The sequence below is a fragment of the Anopheles arabiensis genome, chromosome 2, assembly GCF_016920715.1.
Source record: "Anopheles arabiensis isolate DONGOLA chromosome 2, AaraD3, whole genome shotgun sequence".
Classification (NCBI taxonomy): domain Eukaryota; kingdom Metazoa; phylum Arthropoda; class Insecta; order Diptera; family Culicidae; genus Anopheles; species Anopheles arabiensis.
In genome coordinates this window covers 23,619,468-23,639,418 of record NC_053517.1, presented here as the reverse complement: position 1 = coordinate 23,639,418, position 19,951 = coordinate 23,619,468, and the positions used below count along the sequence as shown (strand labels likewise).

Below are 19,951 nucleotides of genomic sequence, written 5' to 3'. Positions count from 1 at the left end.
AAGAGGAGGAAGTTTTTTTCCTTCTTGTTGTTCTGTGTGGTGCTGTTACGAAGGCGGTAGGATGTACCTCGCAAGGCAAAAGAAACGCACTGAGAAGGTCGTCCATGAGAGAAGCAATTTACGAGCGTGTGGTGTAGAGAAGCTAAAACCAAAAGCTAAAACGGTAAAGAAACAATACAAGCGAATAAGCGAAAAGAAAACGATAGCCCTTTTGTTCACACAGGGACGAAACAAGAATTATATTGTAGTAATGTGCAAGGATGTTCATGTGCATGGGTTTGCTTTCGAAGGAGTAATTATTGAGAATGAACCATTCTTTAAATGCTGATTTGTAGTTTTATTTAGCTTAAAAACTTTAAAAATTAAATTACGTTATATATTTATTCCTATGTAATTCTAAGCTTATTTTAATGCAAAAAACGTTGTCCACCAATCACGACACGCAGCCGGCGTCGAAAAACAAACAAACAAACAAATTTGCGCATCCGCCTGCACGAAGCTGTGCCAAGGCGAGTGAGCTACAGCGATATTTGTTACGCCTCTTTGCGGCGCTTCATATTTCCCTCCCAACAGGGAATACCGTCTTAACGCAACCGCGAAGGATTTGTTTGCATTCATGAGAGAGTTTCATTTTTTTGCCTTTCGTCGATGCATTTTTGAGCCGATTTTAATAATCAACACAACGTGAAGGACATTGGGCGATGTTTGTTTTGCTCGGATCGTAAACAAAACGGAAACAAAAAGGTCATTTCTTTCGCTGCAAAATCGACAGCTGCGTCGCTTCAATCGCTCATTTCACATGCATTACGCATCAATGAATGGAGACTGCGTTACGTGCATCATAATTATTTTGACATAGAAACGACCATTGTCGCCTGATGCGCACGCCGGGCACAATGGATTTGCAGCAATTGAAAGTGCTTTCCTTCTTGCTTCGCTCACCTTCAGTTGGGACGCTTTGTTTATGATCCTACAGCCGATTTCAATGGCAAGAGCAACAAACAAATACACACAGACACACATACATGTTGCACCCATTGTTAGACAAGGCAGGGGAAATTGTAATTTGGTTGTGCCTTTTTTTTTGCTGTTCCACTACCTGGGTATCCTTTTTTTTGGGCATTTGTTTATGATTACTTTAAAATTTAAATAAAACTCAACAAACACAGGTATACAGTTACACCAGTGACGAGTCTATTTGGCACGAAATGAACACAGGATGACATTATTTGAAACGTGCATACTCTAATATTTCAACTGCTATTCGCACTTCGCCGCTGTCTCATAATTATGGAGAATCAAATCTTGCGGTAAACTCAAACTTTCTCTTATTCGCACGCTAATGTTGGGATTTTCCTTTAAAAAACCACAACACATCCTCGAATGCCGTTTGAGAAAACCCACCACACAAAAAAAACGGAACGCAGAACCTGCAACCACCACAAAGCATAGCAGCATACTGACCGATGGAATTATGAATGTCATCCAGAGTGACACCACACTCCACGAAGCATATAATGCCCATCCGGATCCGGGAGTGGATCAAACAATGTGTCCTGCGGTAAAAAAGGAACACAATAACCAGAAAAAACCTTCAACGGCACGACACGATGAATGGGCGGCAATGTCACATATATAAGGCGATCATACAAAATATTTAGCCTTAGTCCAATCGGCTTATCCTGCCCCATTCGTAGCTCCACATTCTTGGCGTGTGCCGCCGTGCTGCCAACGTATGCGCTAGCGTGCGCGTTCGCGATGCATTTGTGGACGAAATTAACATGTTTAGCGGCTTAGTTCACCGATGCGTTCGCATGTAATTTGATGCCATTTTACGCTCATAACGCTACGCAACGTGATAAGCTCCGTGTACGGGAGCATACAGTGCTGTGGGACGAATTTCAGGGGCTTGTTCGCCGAACACTGTAGCTGGTAGTCGAGCAATGAGTCAACGAACGTGTACTGTGTGGAGCGATTAGACGCATCCCTTAGCTGTTGACTACCTTGACCTTACGCTTTAACTGTTGGGGCGTCGGCATATACTTCTACAAAAGCATTGTTAAACTAACAGTAGGATAATCGCAATTTTTATCCCCAACAGAACAATACAAATATTTAAATGTCAATGTGCTGATCACTGTAATTCGTGCTTAGAACATGTAAATCTGACATGAAGACTTATATATTTTAATCAACATCATGCAAAATTGCCCGCTGGAAACTGTGGCATTACCAATAAAGAGCAATATTATCTCCAAAACCTTCATTTGTTTTATGTACTACGAACTATGCTAGAACAATTTGTAAAATTGTTAAAATAACTAATTACAGGATTACACAAATCATTTAAGAAACATTATAATTTAAGCGAATTTCCAATGTTCTACCAAAAGAAACTCTCTTGATTTAAGTGGATCTTTTGTCCAATAATTTTGAAAAACCAAAAAATAGTAGCATGTTTTGAAGCTTATAGTGGTTGTGATTGATTTTATCGATTTTATCGGCTGTGATGGTCTTACAGTAGTAGTTTTTTTTGCTTAGCAATACGGCTGAATAATCAAAATTATAAAATTCGTACGGAAAAATTGATAAATAAAGATATAAGAATTGTAATGCAACAGCTAAGACATTTAAGCCTGCACTCTACTGTAGAATGTATGTTACTATAGAATGTATGTAACCTATTACTAAGTCTACATTTAAGAACATTCATTGGGACTTTGAGTGTCCATTTAATGAAAATTATAAGAATAAATCGATAAATTAAAGGTTCTCACCGCTCCAACCCTTCCACGTGAAACAATGCATACCAACTCTTCTTTAATTTGTTTACAAATGCAGCGCAATAGCCACGACCTAGCGTCCGTTGGGAACCGTAGGTCAACGTCTCAACAGTTACCATCCTCGGATGACCGTTGTGGTGTGAAGCTAATTAGTGGTAAATTATATTAAACACACTTGAGAAGCTCATTAGCCCAGACCGCCAAACTGACACCCACAAGACACACCTCCCCATGCACAAACTTCCCTAGCCCCCTCGCCCCACACTAACTGCGTTCGACGCGCGCCTAGTGTAGCAGCAAGCATTATGACTGTCAACGAAGCAGCAGCATTGAAACGATGGGATGAAATATGAAACCGACCAGCGAGCTCATCACTTCCTGGAGGAGAAAATGTGCGTTGCCGTTTGCTTTTCCGCCGGGAAGGCTGGGCCGGAAAAAGCGTTACCGTTAACGAGGACATATGCGGCGGACGCTCGCCATATTAATCTTCTGCCAGCGCGGCGGAAGGCACCAAGGCACCGAGGCACCAAAAAGGGCCGACGAGCCTACTACCGCAGTGTAATTCGATTAGCTCTATTATGTGCAATAAATATGTGCCGTCTTCTGCCGACCTGCTCAAGTCGGTGATCTGACTTCGGCGTGCAAACAGTGACTCCTGCAGTGGGTGCAGATAGTAGCGAGCAGTGTGTGTGTTTAGTGTAGCAAAAGAGTGATCCACGAAGGCAACACACGCGGGGCGCTAGTAGTTTTTCTTCCCCAGACCGTTTCCACAGAAATTCCTCAAAGATGCCGTACTACGGTCCAATGCAACAGCCCGGGCTGTGGGGCCAGCCGGTGGCCAACCTGACCGTGGTGGACAAGGTGCCGCCCGAAATTATGCACCTGGTCGATCCGCACTGGTCCCAGTTCCCGCCGATGAACCCGCTGTGGCACTCCATCATCGGGTTTGTCATCTTCGTGCTGGGCGTGGTGTCGATCATCGGCAACGGCATGGTGATCTACATCTTCTCCACCGCCAAATCGCTCCGCACACCGTCGAACCTGTTCATCGTCAATCTGGCCCTGTCGGACTTCCTGATGATGGGCACGAACGCGTTCACGATGGTGTACAACTGCTGGTTCGAGACCTGGTCGCTCGGGCTGCTGATGTGCGATCTGTACGCGTTCTTCGGTTCGCTGTTCGGCTGCTGCTCGATCTGGACCATGACGATGATCGCGCTGGACCGGCACAACGTGATCGTGCACGGTCTGTCCGGCAAGCCGCTCACCAACACGGGCGCCATACTGCGCATCCTGCTCTGCTGGCTGATCGGTGTCGTGTGGGGCATACTGCCGATGCTCGGCTGGAACCGGTACGTGCCGGAGGGCAACATGACGGCCTGCGGTACGGACTACCTGACCGACGATTGGTTCCACAAGTCGTACATACTGGTGTACTCGGTGTTTGTCTACTACACGCCCCTGTTTACCATCATCTACGCGTACTTCTTCATTATTAAGGTAAAGTGAGGTCCCGGGATCTAGACTAATCAGTGGAATTAACTTCACGCCGCCCCTTCTCTAAACTGTTACCTTCTCTATTCCAACCACCCCTTGACAGGCTGTATCGGCGCACGAGAAAAACATGCGCGAACAGGCGAAACGGATGAACGTACAGTCCCTGCGCTCGTCGGACGATGGCAAGAGCACCGAGATGAAGCTGGCCAAGGTGGCACTGGTAACCATCTCGCTGTGGTTCATGGCCTGGACACCGTACACGGTGATCAACTATACGGGCGTGTTCAAGACGGCCAGCATCACACCGCTGGCCACCATCTGGGGTTCGGTCTTTGCCAAAGCGAACGCCGTCTACAACCCGATCGTGTACGGCATCAGCCATCCCAAGTACCGGGCGGCCCTGTTGCGCCGGTTCCCATCGCTCGCCTGCAGTGATGGTCCACCGGCCGACGATAAATCGCTCGCCTCCGAAGCGTCCGGCATTACGTCGGCCGGCAACCCAACCACAGCGTAAAGCCCGACAATGGACGTAAGGGGTGAAAGCTGAGGAAATACCCTCCCAGCACCCTGCATAGTGAAACTGATGCGCTGTTTTGCTTTGAAAGGAAAAATGGACTCTCAGGATAGATGCCGAACGAAACGCGCTAGCTTTCTTAGTAGGAGACTGTCCTTCCGTGTGAGTGTGTGGTAAGGGATTGTGATGTATTATTATTATTATTATTATTGTGAACATAATTGTTTCTTTTGTGCAAATAAACTTCAACTTGTTATCATGCTACAGTGGAGCGACACTTTTGTTAAGCGACACTCTAAATTTAAGTTTCCGTTTACATGTGAGAGCATAGTTTTTGGGATTCTTTTCGAAAGTGAAGAATACACGCGAGAAAGAAACCCAGAACGTCGTCATTACCATTCTATTGGCGTTAGAGAAACGTTGTGTTGTGCCAGCTACGGTGCAGCGAATTGCATTTGCCTTCGTTCTACTGCATTGGCCACGCAAATGCATATTGATAAAAATATTTTTGAATTTAATTTTGTTTTAACCTGGCGTCCACCAAACTGAACAAATATTTGCACAACAATGGGGAATGGTAATTATTTTTCAATTTACGAACCTTAATTGATTGGACGCTTGCGGAGTAATTTGTGGTGGTTATCAGCTATAAAATAGGACAAGTATTATACAGCTGATAGTCTGTTTTGTGTTTCCGTGTCGAGTGTGTTGTGGAACCTCGAAAGATAAGAAAAGGTGAGTAAAATTGAATCAGTGAAATAGGGTCCTTATTCCAATTCAGGGGAAATGTCTGAAAATCTCACCAACTATCCGTGATTTGATTAAATCCAGTATGTAACTATCGATATATCTTACCTGACATATCGTGCTATAAGTGATAAGACATTCAGTCACAGACTAGTCAAGCTCATTCACTTAAGACTAATATCGGACCTTGGCCGGCTAAGCTTGTTTATATCAAATGAAAGGATGAAGCAGAGAACATTTCTTCACAGAAACAAGTAGATTTTGATTTTTAATTTTCATACTTCAGTTAATAGACGCTATAACCAATTTCCGATCATCCAGCTGAAAAAGTAAACCTGAGCTTCTTCTTCTTCTTTGGCTCAACAACCGATGTCGGTCAAGGCCTGCCTGTACCCACTTGTGGGTTTGGCTTTCAGTGACTAATTGATTCCCCCCCATAGCAGGATAGTCAGTCCTACGTATGGCGGCGCGGTCTATTTGGGAATTGAACCCATGACGGGCATGTTGTTAAGTCGTACGAGTTGACGACTGTACTACGAGACCAAGCTCATTCACTAAAGGCTAATATCGGACCTAGACCGGCTAAGCTTGTTTATATCAAAGGAAAGGATGAAGCAGAGAACATTTCTTCACAGAAACAAGTAGATTTTGATTTTTAATTTTCATACTTAATAGACGCCAATTTACTTAATAACCAATTTCCGATCATCCAGCTGAAAAAGTAAACCTGAGCTTCTTCTTCTTTATTGACTCAACAACCGTTGTCGTTAAAGGCCTGCCTGTACCCCACTTGTGGGGTTGGCTTTCAGTGACGTATGGATTACCCTCCATAACTGGATAGTCAGTCCTGCGTACGGTCCATTGAGGGCTTTAACCCATGACGGGCCTGTTGTTAAGTCGTATAAGCTTAATAAATTAAAATTATGGTTTATTAAGTTAACTTTTCCGCTTCGTTTAAATCATATTCGGTCTGTTAAAGTCTCGAAGTGATTGTCACGTGTCGCAACACACGTGTAGATCCGATCCTATATGGATTGTCCTAAATTGCTTACCTGCAATAAGATAAATTCATATTGAAACAACTATTCCGGTGCCATGCGCATTTACTATTCAATTTGAACAACAAGACACAGTTTATTTCAGCGAATACAAACGAGCCGAATCCACAAAAGCACGCACATTCGCGTTTAACTACGCCTGCGTTTTGTCACCCAAGCGACTGTTGGTGCACTGCTAGCTCCTGACCAACTCGTAACGCAATGTCACAACATTGCACGCACACTACCTTCGTTCCAAATCAAAACAAACCTCTCCGCTACACAGATTTGTTTGCGTGTCAAACTCAAGCATACACACTTTTTCCAGCGCGCACGTACGCAGCAACATTAAAGCAATAGAGAGAAGAAAAAAACCCCACACTCACAGCTATTTACTAAAACCGAAGGATTGTTGCCAGATTTTTGTGCTGGCACCGGTCGCTGCTATTCGACAGCAGTCTTTGCGTCTGTACCTGCGAACAAGTGTACTGAGATGCGATTTATCTGTGCTGTGCATCGGTGCTTGGCTGGCAGCGTACCGCGAAGAGTGTGAGGTTGGCGCCGTAGGTAGTCGTGCATCTAGATCGATGGCAGATATCGCTAGCCACCAGCAAAAGATGGTGCCGTAACTTTGCATCATAAATCGCTAAACGCTCGCAGTTCGTCGTGTATCGTAGTAAACAATACTCCCTTCCCGTATCAATACTCCACTCGGAAGCGCTCGCATATGTCGTGGTAGTAGTACCTGCTGTTTAGTTACCTAGTCCTTTAATTGTATCCTGCCAAGTGTGTCTGTGCGCGTGTGCGTGCGTATTCAATACTTTAAGCTAGCAAACGCGAAATCATGGCAGCGCTTCCACCACGCAAAAATCCAACGCCTACCAAAATATCCAAGCAACACCTGACACCGCTGCAAATACTGCTCCAGATGGGCTTTCCCAAGCATAGAGCGTAAGTAAGCGAACAGAGTGTTGGCATTGCAAACCCTCATCCTCCCCGCTTCGACTTTCTTATCAATTCCTTCCTTTTTTGTTGTAGTGAAAAGGCACTAGCGGCCACCGGCAACCGGGGCGTCCAGCTGGCCTCCGATTGGCTGCTGGCGCACGTGAACGACCCCTTCCTGGACGAATGCGCTCCGCGCGAATACATCCTGTACGCCTGCCCGACCGGTCCCTTTCTGCAGCAGCTGGAAAACTTCTGGGCCCAGTCGAGGGAGGCGTGCGGCTGGAACGGGGCCCACAACTTTACGCCCCACATTACGCTGGTGTCGTTCTTCAAAGCGCCGGACGAGTGCGCCCCCCAGCTGTCGAAGGCGCTGAAAGACCTGATGAACCTGCCCGGCGCCCGGATCGATCGGCCGATCGGGCTGGAGCTGTACACGAGCCCCAACTTTATGGGCTTTTTCGTCGCGGAAGACGACGCCAACTATCTGAAGCGGCTGGCCCTGCAATACGTAAAGGAGGTGTCCCACTCAAGTGAGCCATTCGCCGTCCGGCGGGCGGAGTGTCACGACTCTCACGCCACGCGCCAACCGTCGGCGTAGTAGATCCATTTCGAGCCCTGCACGAACTGCACACACAAAACTACACACACTACTAATTCCTTTCCGGCTGGTGGTTGTTTCTCGTGTAACGCTCTTTTTTCTCTTGTCTCTTGTCTCTTCTTCTCATTTTTCTTGGGACACGCGCGGTTGGTTGACAAATCGGTAGTAATTAGTGACACCTATGAGCAGCTAGACGCACTGGTAACGTGTTTTCCGTGGTGCGGAGGAGTTACCTCGGCCCGATGCATACCGCGTAGCAGTCGATGTAAGCAGCTCCCCGGTGCCCGACCCCTTCTGCCCTTCCTGACGCTTTCCGTTTTGCGTTTAGTTTTGCCACTTTTAGTTATGTTAGTATTTTTATTACACTTATCTTCTATCTTCTATCCTTCTTTTCCATTCTGTTTTGTAAGGATAGTGCTACTTTACATACCTTATTACTGCTCTTATTGCCATTCCCTTGCATGCGAAACCGTAGACAGTACGTTGTTTTAGTTGCCCAAATTTCGACGAATTTCGAGCCACGCGTTTATTTGCCTCCACACACATTGCAGCCATTTCGCTGGAACCGCACGTCAAGTCGCTGCATCTGACGCTGGCTTACCAGTTCCCGCCGGGTCAGTTTAATGCGCTGAAAGCGTTGGTGGAAAATTTGGACGCTTCCTGCACGGACGCCAACTGGGAGCTGCGGCTGTACTCGCGCGACCCCCGGCTCGTCTCGAAGCAGGTGCACAAGGTGCTGTATCCGCACACGCCGCGCGAAACGGACGAGCTGGAGCTCCGGATCGGTGATCACATCTATCTCAACCCGGAAGCAATACAAGCGTCCACCGACGGCTGGGTCGAGGGGATCTCGTGGCTAACCGGCACCACCGGCTACCTGCCCGAAAACTACACCGAGCGGACGGCGGAATCGGATGCGTGGACGATGCACCGTACGGTGCCGCTGTGTGACGCACGGACAGTGCCGGCCGACGAAACACTGTCCGACACGGTTGATGGAGTACTGCCCGCCAGCGGATCGCCCAGCCTGGCACCGGAAGCGAACGATGCGGGTGAGTTTTGGTTCTAGTGGCTGTCCGGTATGTGTCTCGGTTCTGTCAAATGGTGCCAAACTGTTGTGTAGTGTCTATCCCGCGCGCCCTTAATTTAGCATAATTAGTTGTCTAATCCAGTGAAGGCATGACTGAACAGCATGTTATTGTGTGATAACACGTGCGCAGGCAAAATGAAACGATACTCTGTATGTGAATCAGTTCGATGAAGATAAGACGGCAAGAAATGATAAGATTTTGCACGGTCACCCTTCACGATGTATCGGAACATCGGTTCGGTTTGTGGGAAGTCGTATATAAAACATCGATCGCACTATGGCTGTCCCTATCGGTGCTGTTGGTCAAGTAGCAGCGTCGCGTGTTATGCGTTTGGGCTGTGCTGTGGCTTGTTATCATCTTTAGCATTGCTTACCGCGACCGAGTGAAGTGTACGTGTTTGTATGTACGTGTATCAATATCAACTAAATTGCTCATCTTGGTATGGTTTCCCGGGGATGCTTGTGAGTCGCGCAACAAGTGCATTAAATGTATCAGAAAGGCGTCAAAGAGCGTATTAATAATTCTCAACTTCAATGTTAAAAGCTCGGAATTAGTAAATTACTTTAGCGTAAAACACAAAACATTAATGCATTACATCCTTTTTGTGTACTGTATGTTCTGCTCTTCATCCCATTGTTCGAGCATTCCTTTTCGGCCGGGTCGATAATGTTTCACCTTTCCGTCTGTGACGTCCACCACATTGCTGGAATGAAGCGAAACAAAAAAAGCAGCAAAAACAACATTCCCTACACAGGAAATGTGATACCACACCGTCCGAGTGTTTAACAAAGGCGGCCAAATATAATCGCTAACGGTTGGCTTCTCGGTTTCAGTATCTGTAGGTCAGAGCGAATCGCAACCGGACGGTGCACCGCAAACGACGGACCGAGCAGCACCTGCACCAGATCAGCAACAAACAGCAACGAGCGGCGGCGGCGGCGAGCAGCAGAACGGTGGCAAAATGTTCGGTGGCAATAAAACGATGGACGACATTCCGCTGGAAAAGTTGCACGAGCTGGTGAAAAAGCGTACCAACATGCAGGTGATCCCGGGAGATCAGTGCGCCTCACAGTCGCAGTCCGTACCGCGGACGGAATCGGGCACGCGCAAGGTGTACGTCATGCGACACGGCGAGCGGATCGATTTTACCTTCGGCTCGTGGGTACCGTACTGCTTCGATGAGGCCGGCAACTACGTCCGCAAAGATCTGAACATGCCCACATCGTTGCCCACACGGTAAGCAGAGAGGAGAGGGAGGGAGGCCGATTGCTCGTTAGCAGTGTAGTGTCACGTATGATTACATGTTTTCGTGTCCACTCTATCCACAGTAAACCCAGCCTCTGGCAGAAGGACTCACCACTGACGAACGTGGGCCGCTATCAGGCACGGCTCGTGGGCGAAGGGCTGAAGGATGCGGGGGTACAAATTGCGCGCGCGTACTGCTCGCCCTCGTTCCGCTGCATCCAGACGGCCACTTCAGTGCTGGAGGGGCTCGGATTAAAGGCAACCGTGCCGATCTGCATTGAGCCCGGCCTGTTCGAGTGGCTCGCCTGGTACCAGGACGGGCTGCCCGAGTGGCTTACGCCGGACGAGCTGCTTGCGGCCGACTACAACATCGACACGGCCTACAAACCGCTCTCTTCGCCGGGCCTGCTGCGGGAAAATTTTCACGAAAAGTTGAACGAGTTTTACTGCCGCAATTCGAACGCCGCGGAAGAAATCATCAAAAGCACGGGTAATTGATGGGGGAGAGGGAATGGGAATCATGGCTATAAAAAAGCAGGAAATACTAATGAAACCCCCTTTCTTTTGTTGCGCTTTGCAGAAGGAAACGTGCTGATTGTGGGCCATGCCACAACGCTCGATACGTGCACCCGGTTCATCATTGGCGAGAAGCTTCGCTCCACCAACGATATGGCTCGAATAATGCAGAAAGTGTCCTACTGCAGCCTGGCGGTAATGGAGTCGGATGGCACGACGCCGTCCGGTGACAGTGAGCAGGCGGAAAGTACAGTCAAGGGACACTGGAAGCTGGCGGTGCCACCGTGCGATCCTGTGACGCACACCAACAACAACCGGTTTGACTACAAGATACTATTAGAGTAGGCGTAGAATCGCGCAACCATGAGGCGGATTAGTTATTGGGGTCATTGGGTACATCATTGGGACCCTCGTTTCAACCGTACCAGTGCATTACCAGGGCACTGGCCACAATGGAGAAAGTGTTACTACTCTACGTTATGCCTGTTATTTAAATACACACATACACACTAGACTAAAACAAACCTATATATATTATTAAAATCAAATAATTGTCAGGTGACGCGGTCGAACGGAGGAACATGTTTAGTTCTACGCCAATGTAGCGCATGCGTTTGTTGCTTTTTATATTATCACCGGATGCGTATTACGCCCAAAGCTTCATATATTTCATGCCCAAAAGGGCAAAGGAACACCCAACTTTTTCGCTTTAATAGTTAGCGCTTGGTTCTCCGCCTGCCGGTGAAGAGTAGGTTCTTCATGCTTTCGAAATGACAATAATACAGAAACCAGAGTATGATCTCAATTGCTCACAATACAGCAAGCATAAGCAAATCAAGCATATATATATTCCAATTGGAAAACTGCGCTTTCAACAAGCTTTCGAACCGTTGCGCACTGCCTTTGCGTAAAGGCTTCATTTGCGTGAAAGGCAGCTTAACCATGACGCGTACCACTGCTCTCATCGCTTTTACATGCGTTGCACTGATTGGGGATGGTTTTATTTAAACGATTAGCGTGTGTTAGCGTTTCTTTAAGTAAAACAAAACTGTGGCTACCGTACAATAACTTATTGAAATAAAATATTATATGTTGTGTCAAGCCAAAAAAAAATAACAATATACACACAAACACACACCCGAGCTGTCGTAGAATGATGTACATGTAATAAACCATACTTTTCTTTTAACCGACTACCTTCCGTTGCACGTTGTGTTCTAGGAGCTGTAAGCATGATGCATTCTGTATTTGCAGTCTCCGATAAGATAAGACGCCCTTAACCACTCGAGTATGCTGTAAGATTGTGTGTCGGTGTGTGCGTGCTAGCGAATTTGAGTGACTCCCATACTGCTGTACCAACCTCACACCAACGTTATCGAGGATACACGGTCGAACCATGGTTGACTAGATGACTAGATGGTTGTTTGCGGAATATGGTTTTTGCGCGCGGCACCAACATTCACGAGCCAACCATTTGGCTCCCCCTTCTCCTCCACCATCCCGTCTTCCGTTGCCCCGGGTTAGAAAACCATTTCTGTTGACTCATTTCAACTGCCACCGTGATTCACACTGCCGTATGGTTTGGTTGGCCTGGTTACAGAACAAAGAGATGTCTATTACGCAGCGATGGTGAAAGTTCAACCGAATGGTTTGGTTTGATATTTCTAATCGATTTTTGATACCTTTTTCGAGTCAAATGAATTATTAATTGTAGGAATAACCCTAAACAATTATTTATTATTTATTTGTTAATTTCTAGTTATTGTTGTGTAATTATACAAATCAATCTCTACTATCGACATGGCATACTAACTATGAACCATACACCGCGCTGCGTCTTTTGCATCGTCATGCCGCAGGGTTGAAAGCCGGTAAACAAAATGCAGCCCGAAAATAGATTTAGTTCTAGAAGCGCCTCGGCCGACCATACTCGAATATGCTACATCATTCGACACCGCTCGCCTGCACCAAGATAGAGAAATAGTACATGATGATGTTGCAACAGTTTCGATGATTCCCTATGAGTACATTTAAAGCAAATCGCTTCGGAATGCGTAGTAAAGCCGCAGCTGCAAGATAGTGCATGGCGTGGACAAAAGAAAACCGCATAACGTCATGGAAAATAACCATCCAAACGATGGTTGAAACCACATGGTTTTCTTCTTCCATACCAGTGGGGCACTCATCTGGTCGCACTCTCACCACTACCATCCAAGCGATGCCGGTGTATGTGTGCGTGTGTGCTAGCCGTGCATCGAAAAACCATTTGAGTGACCAAAGAGCAGCAGCGTTTGCGGATTGCTATGATGGCAGGAATCATAACTTTCCTATCGACACTTTGCTGCACCGTGTGCTATGGAGAGCAGAAAAGCCGTCACCGTTGCAGCGGCTCACGCAAAAGGGCAAATGACTGATAACAACGTGCACATGCACAGCACAAGTGCAGCGGGGAATCCAGCGTACAGGGTTCGGTAGTCCTCCAAAATCGATCGTCGATTAGCAAACGGCTTTACGTGGTGATAATTTCAACGTAAACAAGTCACGCTGACGTTTGTAAGCGAGCGTGTGAAAGTGCATCCCAAGCTACAGATTCTGGATTATTATTTTCTTCCATTTTGTGGATCACATGTTGGAATTTTAATGTTTATTTCAAACTCTCTGCAAATACATTGTTTGTTTTTTTTTTTTCAGCCAAGGGAGTGGCGCTCTAAGCAACACGATCATGCGATCGCTTACAACTGTTGCCAACCTTTCTCCCTGCAGCAAACGCGCTGACCCGGCTTACTCCACCTTAGCCAGGAACTCGTCGAACACATGGTTGCCCAAATCGTTGGCCGCGTGCTTCGCCGAGGTGAAGTGCTTCAGGTTGTGCACGTAGCCAGCCAGATCGCGCACCACACCCGACTGGTACTCGATGATGTTCTCGTCCAGGTAGTGGGCCGCGTCCGGATCGTAATGGTAGACGTCGTCCGAGCCGTTCGAGCCGGCCTTCGAGTGGGCGTGCGAAATCTTGCGATGGATGGCGTGCGCCTCCTTCGCCATCTGCTTCTCGTAGTCCAGCGCGAACTGCAGCGAGCTCAGCTCCTGCACGTCCAGCACCTTGCCGTAGTTTTCGCCCTTGCTCGGCTGCACCAGATGGCCGAACGAGCCGCGGCGGCTCTGGTACTTGATCAGCTCGATCGCATCCGCCCAGGCCTTGTCGCTGATCTTGCGGTACAGCTTCTCGAACCCGGGGCGGTCCAGGCTGTGCTTGTTGAACGCGGACGACATCATCAGGAAGTGGAACGATTTGTCCACCAGCTGGCTAGTGTACTGCTTCAGATCGTTCTCCACCGTCTTGCCGGAACGCGACAGAAAGCTGGAGTAGGTCGGCGAACATTCCTCTGGTAAAGGGATAAAGGGTAATGCAGGGGAAAGGCGTTAGGGGGTAACTGCGCATTGTATATATGTGTGTGTGTGTGTTTTTGTTTATCACTCGCCATGTTGAGCGAACGGCCACTTACCCACGTTGATTTCGCAGTCATTTGCACTAAGGTCCGTCGCAAAGGCGGAAGCCACCAGCACAAAGCCCAACACAAACACAACATTCATCTTTGCCATCATTTTTTTTTTCTTTTTTCACTCGTTCACTCACACTGCCTGTCACTCGGATCGATCCTCAAGGGCGATGATGGCCGCGAACAACTTGCTTCCAACTACTGGGGCACGGGTATCAAGAAGGGACAGTATTTGTGAACCTTCTCGATTCGACAAAACTGCTCACGGTAAATGCGATTGTTCGGTTATGCTTTAGCCAGCAAGCGAAAAGGATTTCGCTGCAAAATTGACACAATTTCGTACGGGAAAGCCACACACAGCACAGAAAGCGAACGCGATTTGCGTCTTACTTCCTCCAATAGTTGCCACTGTTATGAATGCTCTGTCCGACAGTCGAGTGACTTTTGTTCCCGTCCGCACGTCAGTGTAGTGGTGGTGTGTGCACGCCGTAACTCACCTACACAGTTATATACGGTCGTTCGCGGCGCACCATGGAGACAACGAAACGGAATGGTGCCTGCGCTGATTACGAAGCGACAGCGAAATAAAGATCAATATCGGGGGCTACGTGAATTGGGACAAGTGTCATCTTGATCTAGATTTAATTGTTACACCTTCTAATTCTCGATCGTCACTGCGATGCCCGCCTCGATAGGCCCCTTATCGAAGGAACGTGCGCAAAACCATGAAACCATGCAACCATCGGAAAACCATTTTGTGTCGTGCACACGTACTCGCGTACACACATGGGACTGTGTGCGTGAGAGGCGTTGCTCAACCATCGAATAAAATGACCAGAGTGCCCGCTGCATGAGAACAATACGTAGCAAGCCGTGAACGAGTTAAGTGCACGTCTGTGTCATTGCAAAAGGCAAGAAAACAAATCGTACGCGGTGTGTCTGTTCGCGTTTCCGCCACGGGAAGTTATTCCAGCAACCAGCAAACTGTCGGTGAAGCTGTCGACCTTCTGTGCCAGTGCGTATAAAGGCCGGACAACTTACGTCTCTCGTTAGCTAAGGCTCTATTCCCGTGAGTGTGAAGTCTGGTACGAGACGAAAGTGGACGGTGGTGTGCACTTTGACAGAAAGGAAAGGGCTGTTTCTCGCCCAAGTGTCACACACACACGGTCGTCTCGTCTTGCCGCGTCTGGTGCCCATTGCCAGCGATCAAAACATACTAATTTGTGCATTGTAATTGCAGCTTCTGTTTCGTGTCATCGCGCTCAAACGTAACTAGGAAATGATGAAATCGATCTTCTTCGGAATCGTTGCCCTGATGTTCGCGGCTGTTGTGATGCAGCAGGACCAGGCATCGGCACAGGTTACCGATACGGATGCCCCCTCAAGTAAGTGCAGGCGAACAACAGTGTTGGTGTACAACCTTTTACGCCATTATAGTTCATTCTCGAAAAACACTTCCGTACGACGCAGTATAATAGTAAAATTCTGATGGTGCCCTGCTCCTTCCATTCCTTGGTGGAGATTTGCCTTGGAGAGCTGTGCGCTTGTGTTTGTTTACGGTCACTCACTACCACCACTACGCCGAACAAAGTGTTTGTGTGGCGGTGTGTGTGTGCGCGCGTGAGAGGCACGGTTGAGTTCTTTGTTTTGATTCCGGCACACACAGTCACAGCAGCTGATAGGGGTGAAAGAAGAATAGAAAGAAGAAAGCACACTTAGCACATACCACAGCCCAGACATATCCCGCTGTGATAACGTGCAGGGAACGTCCGAAGAATCGAGCAAAAAATGAAGCATATCCGTTTAATCATACGCCCTTTTGTGCCATAATTGAGCATTCATCATTGGTTATTAGCTTCTTTCGCGTTCGGCTTTAAAGCTGTAAATCATGCCAAATGCTCTGATGCCAACATAATTTATGCGTATTGTACTTAATCTTGTCTGTTTCCTCCTTTCTTTTTTTTTCTGCCACACAGGCACCGACGAATGGAACTACATGAACCGTAGCTGCTCCGCCAAGCTGCAGGACCAGATCAACAAGGAGTTCGATGCGGCCATCTTCTACATGCAGTACGGTGCCTACTTCGCCCAGTACCAGGTGAATCTGCCCGGCTTCGAGAAGTTCTTCTTCAACGCCGCCTCGGAGGAGCGCGAGCACGGCATGAAGCTGATCGAGTACGCGCTGATGCGCGGCCAGAAGCCGATCGACCGCAACACCTTCTCGCTGAACTTCGTAAGTGGTTGAATCTGCGCTCCCACAGCGCTGTTTTAACACGCTTTCTTTTCGTTGCCACTGCAATAGGCTAACCCGGCTGCCCGCGTCGATGCGGAACAGGGTTCGGTTGCGCTGACCGCCCTGAAGGCCGCCCTCGCCAAGGAGCAGGAGGTGACCAAGAGCATCCGCGAGCTGATCAAGATCTGCGAGGAGGACCACAACGACTACCATCTGGTGGACTACCTAACGGGCGAGTTCCTAGAGGAGCAGCACCAGGGCCAGCGCGATCTGGCCGGCAAGATTACCATGCTAAGCAAGCTGCTGCGCACGAACCCCAAGCTGGGCGAGTTTATGTTCGACAAGCAGAACATGTAAAGCGTTTCGCGGGTGATGGGTTTTGGAGAGTAGAAGGCACCTGCGTCCACTTGCAGCATTATGTCTGAATTCCCTGTTAAAAAAGTACATGTGTGTGTGCGCTAGGAGGTAGAGATTCAATAAACACTTCCAGATAAGAGTCAAACCGACACACAAATTCGCTGTTGCTATCCACTGTAGTCTAATGGGATGAGGGGGGGGAGGGTTGGTAGGGAAACAACAACAAAAAGGGGATGATGGGCACTTGAAGCAAAGTCTCCCCAGTATAGCTGTTGACGATTTGATGGAGATAGAGACAGAGAGACAAAGAGAGGAGCATGTATGTTTGTATTGTGATAACTTATGCGTCAGCATGGTGTGTGATTCTTTTGTCCCATCGACACGCACAATAAACTGTCAAATGGTTGTAATCACTCCACAAACAAAGAATTCGGGACCCAAATTTAAGGAAAAAATCCCTGACGGTGCTTAATTATGACATTGTGCAACAATTATGCAACCAAACAAACCGCATAAATATTCCTCCCCCATTGAACGCCATCGAAAAAGGACTTTTTTTGCCAAAAGGCTGCTATAACGCCGCGTAGTACGCAGACGCGTGAAATTTCTGTACTGAGTAAGCCGTGAAATGTCTTTTCTCGTTCGTGTGCATGTGTGTGTGAATGTGTGTGTGCGTATTATGCCAAAAAGTCCTTCAGCAGCATTCAGTTTCTTCCCCCGTTAGCCTGGCAGTAGGATGTAAAGTGTGTTTCACGTTTGCTAGAAAAAAATTGGCTTTCCCGGTTTGGTATAACTGTTATCCTGCAATTTGCACGTGCCGTTTAGAACCGTTTGTGTTGTCCCCCCCACTTCATGTTTGTTGCATTTGTCACACGTTTCGTTTCCATGTGTTTAAGTATCCCTTCATGCGTTTGTATTTTCACTGGTGCCACTGGAGTGCACATTCAGTCGTACCTCCCCCTTTTTTCTGCTGAATTTCATTCTTATCAATGAATTTCGTTCCACCCATTCGCCAGTTCCCCCAGTCGCAGTCTGCAGTGCAAGGAACTTGCGTGCTTTTTTTTTTGGAGCATGCCTGGACGGACCACTCGATGAAAGGGAATCCGGAACCGAACCGTTCGTAATGTGCAGTCGGAGCTACTAGGCGGAGGGAGAGGGAGATAAAAAAAGAGAGCGAGAAGTTAGCTAGAACACTGGAAGGGCCAACCCTCTTCAACCCACAACCGCGTAGACGACGACGAAGACAACCATGAAGCGGCAAAACATTCGCACCCTTTCGCTGGTGGTGTGCACGTTCACCTATCTACTGATCGGGGCCGCCGTGTTCGACGCACTGGAATCGGAAACCGAAGCACGCCGTTGGGAGTTTTTGAAAAGTAAGACCACGCGGTGCCCTTTGCGACACTCCGCCTCACAAGAGGTCTCAGCAGCGTTGCGTTTTCTTTTCCCCTTTTGTTTCTCTCCTTCTACGAAACCCCTTGCCACACACAGGTGTTAAGGCGTCCTTTGTCGCGAAGTACAACATCACGCCGGAGGACTACCACATGATCGAGATCGTGATCACGGAGAACAAACCGCACAAAGCGGGACCCCAGTGGAAGTTTGCCGGCGCGTTCTACTTTGCCACGGTCGTGCTGGCGATGATCGGGTACGGCCACTCGACGCCGGTCACCATCGGCGGGAAGGCGTTCTGCATGGCGTACGCGATGGTCGGCATTCCGCTGGGGCTCGTCATGTTCCAAAGCATTGGCGAACGTTTGAACAAGTTTGCCTCGGTTGTAATACGCCGCGCGAAAAAATATCTGCGCTGCCAGCAGACGGAAGCTACCGAGATGAACCTGATGCTCGCAACCGGATTACTTTCGTCGGTTATTATTACGACCGGAGCGGCTGTGTTTTCACGCTACGAAGGATGGAGCTATTTCGACAGCTTCTACTACTGCTTTGTAACACTGACGACGATCGGCTTCGGTGACTACGTCGCGCTGCAGAACGACCAGGCGCTGATCAACAAGCCCGGCTACGTCGCGCTCAGCCTGGTGTTCATCCTGTTCGGGCTGGCCGTCGTCGCGGCCAGCATCAATCTGCTCGTCCTGCGCTTCATGACGATGTACGATGAGTAGCAGCGGCGGCGGCGGCGGAGCTTCCGGAACGCTTCAACCCGGCTTTAATCAACATTTGCCTTTGCGTTTTAGGAATGCGGAAGACATCCGGCGGGAGGAGGCTGAAATGCAATCGTCCGTCGATGGGCTGACGACGTACGAGTGCGAATCGACGGGAAAGTTGCTCTCGTGCGCCAACCTGAACTACTGCTCGGAGATCGAGGAAGAGGACACCTCCGTCTGCTCGTGTACCTGCCTCGGTGGTAACAGTTTCACCACGCACGAGCACGAATTTCTGCTCGACCAAGGATATCATCCGGCCGATATCATCACGAGCACTATCAGCCTTAAGCGCATGTCGATCTAACTAGAGTGGGCGGTGAAGAGCTGCACACACACAGATACACACAGATTATAGATAGAAATACTAGGGCAGAGATTAAGTATTGTAAGTTCACCCTTTTTTCGTGCGCACATAAGCAAACCGTTCTTTTCTTCCACTGCTTCAGATAGTTAGAGCCATTAGATATTCAATTTTAGTCGTGCCAAAACAAACGATCCACGTGTCCAAACCAGATTTTGGAATTAGTGATTTTTTTTTCTCTATCTCTCTTTTACTGTAGTGTAGTGTTTCTCATTTTTGTACAAAGAAAACGCCGTTTAACCATTTTATGAAATAAAATAAATTCATCATAGACCCGTTGTTTGTGATTTGCTGTGCTGCGGAATGCTGTTTTGTAACGTGCTTTTCAAAAATATTTCATCCCTTGCTGAGAATGACAGCGAGTC

General features: G+C 48.0%; 5 protein-coding genes across 11 annotated transcripts; 4 read left to right on the top strand and 1 right to left on the bottom strand.

Moving 5' to 3' along the window:
- The first annotated feature begins 2,687 nt into the window (after positions 1-2,687).
- On the top strand, positions 2,688-5,080 carry LOC120895372 (rhodopsin-like). Its single transcript, XM_040298673.1, has 2 exons — positions 2,688-4,283; positions 4,384-5,080. The coding sequence occupies exons 1-2, from the start codon at positions 3,570-3,572 to the stop codon at positions 4,792-4,794; spliced, it is 1,125 nt and encodes a 374-aa protein (XP_040154607.1). The 5' UTR covers positions 2,688-3,569; the 3' UTR covers positions 4,795-5,080.
- A 960-nt stretch (positions 5,081-6,040) lies between these two features.
- On the top strand, positions 6,041-12,166 carry LOC120895370 (protein UBASH3A homolog). 3 transcript variants are annotated; one of them, XM_040298667.1, is made up of 8 exons: positions 6,041-7,529; positions 7,617-8,053; positions 8,288-8,386; positions 8,537-8,599; positions 8,673-9,173; positions 10,046-10,448; positions 10,541-10,947; positions 11,038-12,166. In XM_040298667.1, the coding sequence occupies exons 1-8, from the start codon at positions 7,423-7,425 to the stop codon at positions 11,316-11,318; spliced, it is 2,298 nt and encodes a 765-aa protein (XP_040154601.1). In that variant the 5' UTR covers positions 6,041-7,422; the 3' UTR covers positions 11,319-12,166. The 3 variants fall into 3 exon arrangements, with proteins under 3 accessions (XP_040154601.1, XP_040154602.1, XP_040154603.1); XM_040298668.1 differs by lacking the exon at positions 8,537-8,599 and having other exon boundaries at positions 6,043-7,529; XM_040298669.1 differs by lacking the exons at positions 8,288-8,386; positions 8,537-8,599 and having other exon boundaries at positions 6,044-7,529; positions 11,038-12,095.
- A 1,407-nt stretch (positions 12,167-13,573) lies between these two features.
- Positions 13,574-14,899, bottom strand: LOC120895376 (soma ferritin). The gene is made up of 2 exons (XM_040298686.1): positions 14,477-14,899; positions 13,574-14,356 (listed from the first exon to the last, which is right to left on the bottom strand). Exons 1-2 carry the CDS (start codon positions 14,574-14,576, stop codon positions 13,755-13,757), a joined length of 702 nt encoding a protein of 233 aa, XP_040154620.1. The 5' UTR covers positions 14,577-14,899; the 3' UTR covers positions 13,574-13,754.
- A 416-nt stretch (positions 14,900-15,315) lies between these two features.
- On the top strand, positions 15,316-17,217 carry LOC120895377 (ferritin subunit). Its single transcript, XM_040298687.1, has 4 exons — positions 15,316-15,539; positions 15,711-15,855; positions 16,447-16,703; positions 16,773-17,217. The coding sequence occupies exons 2-4, from the start codon at positions 15,750-15,752 to the stop codon at positions 17,058-17,060; spliced, it is 651 nt and encodes a 216-aa protein (XP_040154621.1). The 5' UTR covers positions 15,316-15,539; positions 15,711-15,749; the 3' UTR covers positions 17,061-17,217.
- A 480-nt stretch (positions 17,218-17,697) lies between these two features.
- Positions 17,698-19,739, top strand: LOC120895373 (potassium channel subfamily K member 9). Of its 5 annotated transcripts, none has more exons than XM_040298677.1 (4): positions 17,698-17,847; positions 18,086-18,436; positions 18,552-19,170; positions 19,256-19,739. In XM_040298677.1, the coding sequence occupies exons 2-4, from the start codon at positions 18,310-18,312 to the stop codon at positions 19,527-19,529; spliced, it is 1,020 nt and encodes a 339-aa protein (XP_040154611.1). In that variant the 5' UTR covers positions 17,698-17,847; positions 18,086-18,309; the 3' UTR covers positions 19,530-19,739. The 5 variants fall into 5 exon arrangements, with proteins under 5 accessions (XP_040154611.1, XP_040154608.1, XP_040154609.1 ...); XM_040298674.1 differs by having other exon boundaries at positions 18,077-18,436; XM_040298675.1 differs by having other exon boundaries at positions 17,698-17,914; positions 18,077-18,436.
- The last annotated feature ends 212 nt before the right edge of the window (positions 19,740-19,951 follow it).

What these genes read in the sequence shown, in the direction of transcription:
- LOC120895376 (XM_040298686.1), bottom strand. Translation starts at nt 14,576, where the DNA reads ATGATGGCAAAGATGAATGTTGTGTTTGTGTTGGGCTTTGTGCTGGTG. An exon ending in TGACTGCGAAATCAACGTGG is followed by an intron (nt 14,357 to 14,476) that starts GTAAGTGGCCGT and finishes TCCCTTTACCAG; the next exon opens with AGGAATGTTCGCCGACCTAC.
- LOC120895377 (XM_040298687.1), top strand. Translation starts at nt 15,750, where the DNA reads ATGATGAAATCGATCTTCTTCGGAATCGTTGCCCTGATGTTCGCGGCT. An exon ending in CGATACGGATGCCCCCTCAA is followed by an intron (nt 15,856 to 16,446) that starts GTAAGTGCAGGC and finishes TCTGCCACACAG; the next exon opens with GCACCGACGAATGGAACTAC. An exon ending in ACACCTTCTCGCTGAACTTC is followed by an intron (nt 16,704 to 16,772) that starts GTAAGTGGTTGA and finishes CCACTGCAATAG; the next exon opens with GCTAACCCGGCTGCCCGCGT.
- LOC120895372 (XM_040298673.1), top strand. Translation starts at nt 3,570, where the DNA reads ATGCCGTACTACGGTCCAATGCAACAGCCCGGGCTGTGGGGCCAGCCG. An exon ending in CGTACTTCTTCATTATTAAG is followed by an intron (nt 4,284 to 4,383) that starts GTAAAGTGAGGT and finishes ACCCCTTGACAG; the next exon opens with GCTGTATCGGCGCACGAGAA.
- LOC120895373 (XM_040298677.1), top strand. Translation starts at nt 18,310, where the DNA reads ATGAAGCGGCAAAACATTCGCACCCTTTCGCTGGTGGTGTGCACGTTC. An exon ending in CCGTTGGGAGTTTTTGAAAA is followed by an intron (nt 18,437 to 18,551) that starts GTAAGACCACGC and finishes TGCCACACACAG; the next exon opens with GTGTTAAGGCGTCCTTTGTC. An exon ending in GTCCTGCGCTTCATGACGAT is followed by an intron (nt 19,171 to 19,255) that starts GTACGATGAGTA and finishes TTTGCGTTTTAG; the next exon opens with GAATGCGGAAGACATCCGGC.
- LOC120895370 (XM_040298667.1), top strand. Translation starts at nt 7,423, where the DNA reads ATGGCAGCGCTTCCACCACGCAAAAATCCAACGCCTACCAAAATATCC. An exon ending in ACCGGAAGCGAACGATGCGG is followed by an intron (nt 9,174 to 10,045) that starts GTGAGTTTTGGT and finishes TCTCGGTTTCAG; the next exon opens with TATCTGTAGGTCAGAGCGAA. An exon ending in AGAAATCATCAAAAGCACGG is followed by an intron (nt 10,948 to 11,037) that starts GTAATTGATGGG and finishes TGCGCTTTGCAG; the next exon opens with AAGGAAACGTGCTGATTGTG.